The 10,765-nt window shown below is 33.7% G+C and overlaps 2 protein-coding genes across 2 annotated transcripts; both read right to left on the reverse strand.

Moving 5' to 3' along the window:
- Positions 1 to 2,068: 2,068 nt before the first annotated feature.
- On the reverse strand, positions 2,069 to 3,291 carry LOC108661325 (F-box protein At3g07870). Its single transcript, XM_018117294.2, is given in 3 exon segments — positions 2,069 to 2,854; positions 2,856 to 3,068; positions 3,070 to 3,291. Coding segments are annotated over 3 exon segments (1,212 nt in total). The 5' UTR covers positions 3,283 to 3,291.
- Positions 3,292 to 4,779: 1,488 nt separating this feature from the next.
- Positions 4,780 to 6,472, reverse strand: LOC108661649 (polygalacturonase-like). The gene is made up of 4 exons (XM_018119230.2): positions 6,338 to 6,472; positions 5,923 to 6,231; positions 5,114 to 5,629; positions 4,780 to 5,016 (listed from the first exon to the last, which is right to left on the reverse strand). Exons 1-4 carry the CDS (start codon positions 6,470 to 6,472, stop codon positions 4,780 to 4,782), a joined length of 1,197 nt encoding a protein of 398 aa, XP_017974719.1.
- Between the last annotated feature and the right edge of the window lie 4,293 nt (positions 6,473 to 10,765).

Raw genomic sequence — 10,765 nt, forward strand, 5'->3', positions numbered from 1 at the left:
ATTTTAATTAAGCCCAACTTAGTTGATTATCCTTATTTAATCTCAATCATGTCACTTAATGTGTGTAACCTATTAGGCTTCTAACATATTGGTAATAAATATAAATCCTAATCAAATATCAATTTGATAATTAATTTATATTTGTAAATCATGAGTGGCATCTAGCAATACATCATGAGCACCCAAATGTTAAAGAGTCAATTAAAGAATTTGATAAAGTCCTTCAGTGATAAACCTCTTAGTGCAATAGGGTCATTTCATCAAATATCCCGGATATGTCATAAAGAATGGCTCAATGTCTATTTATAATATTTCATATTAGTTCTCATAATTTATGACTAACTTTATGAATTTAGAAAATTAACTTTTCTCAAATTCATCATGTTTTGGCCAAAGACTTTATACAAGTTAATCAAGAATTGAGAACAAGTGAGATACATCCTTTCATATCACTTGGGGTGATGAATTCTCTCTTGACCACTCATTCACCTTTGCATGCTTGATAGCATACCCAAAAATACCATATTTAGGCATCTGGTCACCTCTAGACCCATAAAAATGAAATCAAAGTATGTCATTTCCCGTACAAGATGACCTAGTGTCTCAAGTCTGAGGACTAGTTGCATGGCTATTACATGAAAACATATTCCATAGACATTTGAGTGAAAAATCAAATGGAGTTTTTATGGCAGGTCATGTTCAATGAACTTGTTCTTTAGCAAGCAAATGTTATCTTTAAGTATCGCATATACTTCCATTTATGAGATCGATTGCTTACTTCTGAAGTAAGGAGGCTTAACATGTATTAGTCTTTGAGTATTATCAATGTCTTGTCTTGACAATACAATGACCAAGAACAATTTTAGAGCTTTGATGCATAATGATCTTATAATTGTAATAACTTTACAATTCTCTTACAAGGCCTTTATGTTCCATGGACTTTATCCAATTAGTACTTAATATAACTCTTTATTGTTGCACTAACATGAAGAAAAACTTCTATCACATATAGTTATGTGATTAAGTATGCATTAAATAACAATATATATTCCTTGACCAATTCAATTTACTCGATGGCATATACCAATAATTTTAAATGTACACAGAGAGGAATTCTTTGAGACTGAGCAAAGCTTTGAGTTGATATGGTACATGTTATTAGTGGGTATTTTAATAGGGGATATTGGAGGGGTAGTGAAAGGGAGGAAATGTTTTTGAACTTGTGCGACGAAGCCAAAAGGAGAAGCTGCACCCACAAAATGACAAACCCATTCAGATATGGGGTGATTACGAGGAGCCTTCACAGAAGCTGTCTTCAGAAGTTTGCTACTCCGAGGGGCTGCTTCGGATATCCTGACTTGAGTTGTGTTTAAATCTTGTGGGCTGTTATGGGTAGAGTATGTTTTTTGTAAGCCCGGTTTTTGATAAAGGGCATTGTTTAGATGTTGATTTGAATGTTGACGGTTTATGCTGCCAATAATTTTTCTGGGCAGCGGTGAGCTTTCGTAATTGTTCAGGTTCTTAAAGCCTATTCCAGGATTTTTATGCCATTTAAAGTCTTCGGCAAGTCATGCTAAAGACTAGAGGATGGCATAATGGTAGAGAAGGCTAATAAAATCAATGTTTTTCAAAAATCAAAATAAAGGGGTGAGATTTTGATTATACCACTGCCGATAGTTGCAATGTGTGAGCTGCACTAAGCTCTTAATTTAATGAAATTACAATTTGTTTAAGCAAAAAAAAAAATTAATTCTCTTTTTAAGTCTTTAATCTCTTGCATGTCTGCTTATATGCCTGATCATTAAATTTATTTTGTTTCCAGTTGTTTCCAACAAAAATTCCAATTCGATTTGAGCATGGGAAGTAGCTTAAAACAAGAATTCCTTCTATATGATCATGGGAATTAGCTTATCTAAGGTGAAGATCTCCAAAGCAGAAGTTGAAGATTGATGAGACAAAATCAATGAAACAAGGGAACCAATTACAAAGCACAGGGTACATGAAAGTACAAAAAGAAAGATTAGTGCTCAAAGGAAAAACAACAGCTGGGATTTGTTAATTCAGCACCTTAGAAATTAGCAGGAGGCATGTCAAGCCAGTTGAGGCTACCGACATGTACAATTATTTGGAACCAATTTGGCATTTCTGGAAAGGTTAGCTCCTTGAACGTTCCATGCTGTGAATCATAAACAACGAGTGCTCTGCTTTTGTACTCCAATAAGATCTCACCACTTTTTAAGATGCATAGAACTAGAACAAATGACTTAGGGAAATGACGCTTTGAATAATTGAAGGCCAAGATGTCTTCTTGCTTCAATGTTCGGGGCAAGTAGGTCCCAATGTTGAATTGTTTGACCCAAGACTCCTTCGTACCATATTTTTTCATAACCCAAATATCCAATTGTTCATTATCATGGCACGCAACAGCTGAGAGGCAACCTCGTAGAACCATCAGATGATGAAAACACCTGTCTAAGCCACAACAATCAGGCTCAGGTACCTCCTGGAATTGCTCAGTTGTGAGGTCAAACGATACGAGCAAGCTAGCCGTCGTATACTTGTTAGGCTTAGAAAGCCAACGAAGTCTCCCGTTTACCATAACCTTTGATGTCGGCCAAATAAAACGGTAAGGTATCATTCCTAAATTTCTCCAAGCAGGGCTTCCAATAGTCAGAATCTGAACCTCAGATTGAATTAAAGTAGGTGTAGCTACATACGAGTTGCCTCTTCGCAACTGTCTTCGAAATACTATCTGGATCACCTTGTATTCTTTCGAGGTTGGATGAAAACCGAAACCCAAATGTCCCACTTGTGCTCGATACTTAATAAATTCTGGGAGCTCAATGAAAATCTGGGAGCTCAATGAAAATCTGGGTAAACGGGTTGCAAATGTAAATGCTTCGTGAAGTATTATGCATGCAAAGCAAGCCATTGCATGAATCTACCAAATACATAAGCATAGCGGAATTTGGAAGCTTCTTTGAGACCAACTTCCCTTCGCTATGAGCAGCGAAATCTATAAAGTGGAGCTTGTCCGGGATAGGCCAATTGCTTTTTAAGATGAAGCTCCGGATCATTGTCAGCCTTAGCCATATGCATGAAATGCTTACTAATAAGAAGTGGATCTTGTATTAGGCTTCGCCAGGCTTGGCAAACCAATTTTGATTGCAGCAAAGATGTTAGGGGAAGCCTGGATAGTATATGGAGGACGACCTCCTGAGGAAGACGCTTCATTATGTTTGCTGCTAATTGGTCTGCCTTAACAAGTTTGCTCCTTTTCATGGTCAATTTCTTTATGATTAGGCGAAGATAGAGAACTAGAGATATAGAAGACAACTGATATATTATGCGGAGCTTTTGAACTTTTGGCGATCAGAACAAAGTTGCTGTTTGATAATTTGCAATATATAATTGAAGACTAATTAATAGGACAAAGAGAAAGTGATCAATGACAGAGTCCTCTAGGGTACGGTGTTATTGCGATATGGCATCGCATATTTCTCAATAGCTTATAACTATTTTATTTCACAAGACAGGTGAATTCTCTTGGCTAAAATGATAAAATAATATCCAACCGGGGCAAGGTACAAAGAGATAAGTGAGAGAAAATGATGCGATCGCTGAAAATGATGTTTTTGACTTGGATTGAATGATAACTTAGTTTTGAGCATTTGAGCAATTCATGACTTGTTAAGAATCTACACTAAAATTATAATGAAGAATTCATTTGTCCATAGTGCTATTACCGTAGCTTGGCCGAAAATTGTTGAATACCAACTTTTCTCTTTTGTTTAAAACAAAATTGCAATATTCTCTTTGAACCAACAACAAAATACATTAAATAACATATTCTTTTGCAGTTTGCTCTGAATTTTATGTTGAATTTTTTCCAATACATATTGGTTATTTGTTAGACATTCTGTTTTGTTTTTTTCTTTGACCAATTGATTGTTGATTATAAGTTACTTTAATTAGTTCTTAATTTATCTTCAATTAATTGATTATATATAGACATATATATATTTTATAGAGTTAATTCGTTACTTTAATTTTTCACCTTTATTTCTTCTCAAATTTGGAAACAACATTAGAAAAAAAAATAAAAACAATGAGGCCGTTTTTTCCATATGATCGAGACGTGAAGTTAATGTTGTATAATACAAATTAATCTACCCTTTATTGCCTAATTATAAACAAAAAAGAGAAGACAAAAAATAAATTGAAACCAATTATATTTACCATTGATGAATTAATTTTTAACTTGTATGAGTAATAATATATTTCATGATTTAGCAAGAGAATAACAATTATAAGCCCTAAAAAAGAAAGGAAAAGTCAATAAAGGCTATTTATATCAAGATTTTGAATATCCCTAGAAATTATGTAACCAAAAGTTGTACATTAATGATGAGGAATAGGAATCTCCTACCCCAGCTGGTGTCCCATTCTTATTTTCATGTCCTTTTAACTTGTTAACATTAAATCAGGTGACTTAACGGCAGTCTTGTGTTAAAAAAACTATAAGCTGGAGCTTTTAAACAAAAAGCTGTGAATTAACACTATTAGGTAACGTTTCGGCATTAAATTAGAGAAGGGGCACCAATGAGACACTAACTAGGGGCAGGGGATTTTTATTCGCCGAGGAGATGTTATCTCCATTTATATAAAAGCAAAATTGTATTTAATCGGAAACCTAAAGATGCCTCCATATTAAATACTTAACCTGGTGCATTGGCTCCTACTTCCAAAGAGATTAACCAACGTAGAGGTGGGGCTCGCTTAGGCTGGGCTGGAACATGCTGACGGGTTCTGTTTGCCACTGAGTTTGGGACTGACATTGGTACATTGGGATGTTGCAGGTCCTTCAGGTCCGCTGTAGGTAATGTCAATGTCAGCGAGTTCCACTCCCTCGCATGGCAAACCGCTGCTGCAAATAAGCTTGACGGCTTGCTGAGTTGAAGAAGTGCCCCGAATGTTCTTGAAGCTAATGTTCCTCAGTTTAATACGTGATGGAAGCTGGATAAACAAAATAATGGTTTAAGTAATTGCTTAAGCTGAAATAATGGTGATTAACCCTTTTCACTTTTATCAGGATTGTGGTAAGTATACTTACCTTTAAATTGCATTGATTCCATGGGCAGTATTGTTGATCGATGAGGATAGGATTACCGACATTATTCATAGTAATATCTTCAAAAAGCATATCCGATGCAGTGCCAGGATAGGAGGCTGGCCAACTTTTGATTCTAACACCATTTTGAGTATTAGTGAGTGTGCAATTGGAGACTTGAACTCCAGCAACTGGTTGTTCATCTTGGAACTTTCCAAGACTGCCCACACTGATGCCATGACCTGGCCCGCAGGTTACTCCATGAACTATCACATTCTTGCTACCATCACCCAAAGAAACACAATCATCACCGGTTTTAATGATTGTGTTAGTAATGTTGACCCCATCTGATCGTCCGATGTGGATTCCATCCGTGTTCAGGCTGTCTTCAGGTGCGGAGACGGAGAAACGTAAGAAAGAGATGTTTTTGCACCCCAGAACATTTACGTGAAACTGTTTGCTGTCTTTGGTAGTTATGTCTTGTATCATGGCGTTGCTCACAAAATTGAACCTTAAATTCTGTTTAGTTTTGGAGCGGCACAAGCACCACGAGAAATAAATTTCGTTGGTGACATAATTACTTTGAATTGGTAGATAAATTGGGTGAAATGTTTAATCTTCTAATTATTGCGATGCAGAATTAATGTTAGATATTGAAAAGTTATTCATGGCTCCCGTCTATGAATAAAAGGCTTTAGATAGCAAATAGAAAAGAAAACCAGTGTTTCTTTAATTTGACGAATTCTAAAAAGAGTTTGAAGGAAAAGAACAAATTCTAAGATTCCAACCAACACAAAGGCAGAAAACCTTACGATGGGAAGTGTGGCGCAATATTTGTTTTTAACACAATCGTTCTTGCCCCAAGTAGTCGCTCCTTGGCCATCAAAAACTCCACCGCCAGACACTGTAAACTGATCAAGGCGGTTGAAGACAACCCAATTAGGCTCCTTGAAAGCGCTCGGATCTACCGGAGCCTTCACGGTGCCCTGAACCTGAAGCTCAATAGGAGCCTTGCAAGGACCTTCCAAGGCTGCTTGGCTTAATAAGTACGTTCCTTCAGGAATCACAATTTTGCTTGGAGTAGTCGATTCACAGGCTTCTTTCCAAGCATCCAGCAAAGGCTATAAGGCAAAATAATAAGAATAATAATAATTAGAAGAAATCATTTTAGTACAAACTTCTATATGTTTCACCTTTGGAGAATACATTAGCTGCATTTTTGCTTACCTGCCTCAAATCTGTCTCCTCGTCAGCCTTTGCGCCATACTCGGCAACTACATCGAAAACATCAGATTGAGCTTTAGCAGTTGAAGTGAACAAAAGTAACAATGATATAACTCCAATATTCAACTGCACACTCATGGTTTTTCCCTAACAAGTATCTGGATTTCTTCCTTTTCTGGTTACAAATGATGATTTCTTGTGGAGCAACAGTGACTTTTTTTTGTTTGTGGTTCGAAGCCAATTATATAGAGTGCTTGTTAAAGCTACACCGAACCAAATTTTCAACCAATTGCTGTCTAACTTTATCAGTGTACGTATAGGTAAAGTTGGGGCTTGGTTTACTTACTATTTTTAGCCCTTTCCTCTTTTATTTAACGTGGGGTACGTCTTGCGGTTTGCCACACATCAATCAAATTATACTCTATATGTTTTTAAGTGGCCAAAAATAATATAATAACAAATATGAAAGCTTTCACCCAATGATTTTTTTTTTTTTAGTTCTCAGTTTATTTGGTAATTACTTTTCATCTTTCTGATGATCTGCACTTGCCAAATCCTATAATATACTACATTTTAATACCAATGACAGAACTAGATAGGTGATGGTGAAAACTATGGTTTAAGTAAATAGATCATAGGACTAAAAAGCAAAATCCTTAATTAGGAGTCGTTCACATTTAGCGTGACTAGACCTCATCTCTTATGTGAGTTTAATTTCTCCTCATTTTTTTTCTTTTTCTGGGACAATTCATGATTTAGGTATTGAACTATTTTCGTATGTACTGAAGCCCATAAATACTTATTCGGTTATCAAGTCTCCAATAAAAATAAAAATTGTTTTCATCTAATTATATTTTAATACGATAATTTATTTAATTAATCTAATAGGACATTAACCGATAAAAACCTTCATTGAGTGAATCATTTGACATATGATGAAGTAAAATTTTGAAACCAAAAGAAAAAGAATGCTTCAATCGTATTTAGTTTTTTTTTTTTTTTGTATTTAAAGTAGAGTTCGACTTTTAAAAAGGAATGCTAGATAGCCCAACTTAACTCGAACCCAACCAGGCCTGACTTGATATATGGATATATTCAGCTCTAGTTTAAAGATCAAGAATAGGCCTTTTAATCGGCGAAAAGCCGAAAGCCCCTTAAGACAAGATTTTTTCTTCGTTTTCTCCTTTTCTTTCACATTTTTTATCTTTCTTAATTTTACTTCCTTACACCAATAACAAGATCAGTGAGATTGCCAACGTTTGGTCAGATTTTAAAACCAATTTTTTTTTAAGGAAATTGTGAGAAATGATCATTTATCTTCATAAGCTCATTTTAAAAATAATGTTCAATATAAAATTAATTGTTTTTATTTAATTTTAGCTATGAGATAATAAAAATACTCTTAAATCTATTTCAAACAAATTAAATGCTTCAAATTTTTCTCTCTAGCCATTCCTCTGCTATGCTCTTCATTTTTCTGTCTCGTCATCCAACTCTCTCTAATTTTACCACCATCACCATGTCTTTCTGTCTATCTATTGTCATCTTATCATATTATTTTCGATATACAGACCAAAGAGCATGACATGGAAGGTAACAACATGTTGTTAGGTTAATTAGTTTATATTCACAAAATCTTCTCTCTGTTTATCTCTCGCCATCTCACCATATCATGATCGATTTATAGACCAAAAAGCATGGCATGGTAAGCATCAACAAGTTTTTGGGTTTATTGGTGTTGAGTTTTTCAATTATTCTAGTCTGGTAGAATATGCTTTGGCATATAATAAAGTGATTCATGCCTTTACTTGTAACATTAGTAAGAAGATGGAAGCTTTGACGTGTAATATCTAGTGTTAACATTTCGTTTGTAAAGCTTTGGCCTTGGCATGTAATATCTATGATTCATGCCTTGATGTGTAATATCCGTAAGAAGAAAGAAGCTTTGGTGTGTAATATCTTATGCTAACATCTTGCATGTAAAGCTTTGGCATTCGTGTGCAACATTTGGTGCTGAAGCTTTGATCTTAGCATGTAACATCTGGTGTTAAAGTTTTGGTGTGTAACATCTTTTGTTAAAGTGTATAACATTTGCTTAGACTTGCAATGTCATTTTGTTTTCATTTTCTATTAGCATTGTGTCATTTTCTATTATTAAACATGACGTGTAACTTACTTCTTTATATTTCAATACAATATAAACTCTTAAAGTTAAAACGTGTGATGACTTTTTTTTTTTCAACTGTCAAAATATTTTTTTGAACATAGCATGTAATAACAACATTTTTAAACATAGCGTGTAACATGTTCCTTATCTTTGTATTTTAATGGGATATAAACTCTTGGAACTAAACACTTTCACGATAAAAATAAAGTTTAAAATCAAAAAAGAATTTGACAAATATATTGAAAAATTATTCAATGTCAACGTTATTGTTGGGATGTGTCATAACGTGCCAGGTCCGGGAACCCGACCGCTAGACGTGGTTTATTTAGGGAGTCGCCACCAATCTTTTATTTTTACCTAGGTGCGATTGGTTACCTATTAAATTGGTTCTATTCGACGAAATCCTAAATTGATTTTAGGTTTGTTGAAAGAAAGATAAACTAGTCAACGTATTTTATTTAGAGTTGGGTTTGGGAGTATGACTACGCACAGGAAGGATTAGCACCCCTATAACGCTCGTTGTACGAACGATACCACTTAATCATATATTATCCTAACCCATTAATTTTATTTTTGTACTTTTTTTATTTGATTTATTTAATTCATTTTTTATTCTATTAACAAATTAAAATGTTTTATTTGATTTTACGAATTTGACGTGCACGTGTTGCAATTGTGAAATGCATGGCATAAAATCAAGATAATGCCAAATGAAAACCTTTTATTGAGGGTACTTTTCGAATTCGCCCATCATACTGGTGGGATCCGGGAGTATTCTCTTACCTGAGAAGTACCCGGGAAATTCACCTTTGTAAATTTACTAGGTAGATCCCATCATCGGGATAGTCGTTTACTAGTAAAAACGATTTTTTCATGAATGCAAATCCTAATACGGGCAAAAGCTTTTTATTAAAGATATTTCTCCGAACCCTCCATTGCACTAGTGGGATCTGGGGTATCTTGTCACCTAGGGAGTTTACCGAAGAAACTCACCTTCACAAGTTTCCTCAAAAAGTCCCATCATCGGGGCTTATACTCGTATATAGAATAATTCTATATGCCATGACATTTAACAATGTAGCAATGGTATGTGATGCACTCATAAATTCAATGTTCGTTTCTTATCTTTCAAAAGGTTTACTACTTTCCTTTGTGTGCATATTTATCATGAACAAATATTTTATATGTATTTATTATTTTTTATAACCGTTTCTATTTAGTCATATATTTTTTCTATGTAAGTATCTATTTATTTTACTTTATAAAAGTCCCAAAAAATCATATTTTAGACCCAGTAATTTTATTTCATAATTACTATATATATATATATGTATGTATTTTATCCATTCTTTTTTGTATTATTATTATGATTACCTAATTTATTGTTACCATTAATTCTTTATTTCTTTTGTTTTTCTCTTTTTGACTAATTGGTAATCAAGTATATATAGTTTTTTTAGTTATTTAAAATTAGGAACATCGAAATTCTGAATTAAGGCCCTCCCATCGTACTGGTGGGGCCTTAATCAAAATTCCTAACCTAAGCAAATTCATTCAGAATTGCAACTTCTCGCGTTCTGAATGGTAATTCCATCATCGGTATTGTCCAAGCAGTAAAATATTAGCCTCACTATTAATACGATATATTTCACCTAAATATTCTATTTTCATAAACATCAACATTACCTTTATTTTAAATTATTATGAATATTATCCATTGTATATATATATATATTTTTTCCAACTCAATTTTTTATGACTAAATATTTAATTATTTCTTTATATTTATCATATTATTTTTTTTATCTGCATAAAATCTATATATTTTTTATTAATTGTACATTTACATATTTTCCTAAATCCCTTACTGTTATTATTTTTATTTACAAATTTATTTATTCTACCAACCCAAATCTATTTATCTCTTTTTATGAATATTTGTCATTTCTCTCCCTATGATCTCCTACTTCTTTGCCTACATCATCTATAAGAAAAGAAATACGTTTTCATTTTTAGACGTATTTTATAATATATATCTTGACTTTTATATTTCTTTCTTAAAAAAAATAAATTGGGCCTAGCCACATAAAACATTCACAATAAGCTCATTAACACAAACTAAGCAAAGATCCAAAAGTAATAAAAGAAGTCATCATACCTTATTTGGGCTCAAGTCAATATAACATATTGGGCCTAAGAAAAACTAATGAGTTTGTTTCAAGAGCCCACTCCCTTATTTCTTTCCTTTCTCTTTTATATTTTTT

This window comes from Theobroma cacao, chromosome 1, assembly GCF_053813885.1.
Source record: "Theobroma cacao isolate CCN51 chromosome 1, ASM5381388v1, whole genome shotgun sequence".
NCBI lineage: Eukaryota > Viridiplantae > Streptophyta > Magnoliopsida > Malvales > Malvaceae > Theobroma > Theobroma cacao.

Coding starts and splice junctions, on each gene's coding strand:
- LOC108661649 (XM_018119230.2), bottom strand. CDS start 6,472: ATGAGTGTGCAGTTGAATATTGGAGTTATATCATTGTTACTTTTGTTC. Junction 6,232..6,337: donor AGGAGACAGATTTGAGGCAG/GTAAGCAAAAAT, acceptor TTTGCCTTATAG/CCTTTGCTGGATGCTTGGAA. Junction 5,630..5,922: donor ATTGCGCCACACTTCCCATC/GTAAGGTTTTCT, acceptor AAAACTAAACAG/AATTTAAGGTTCAATTTTGT.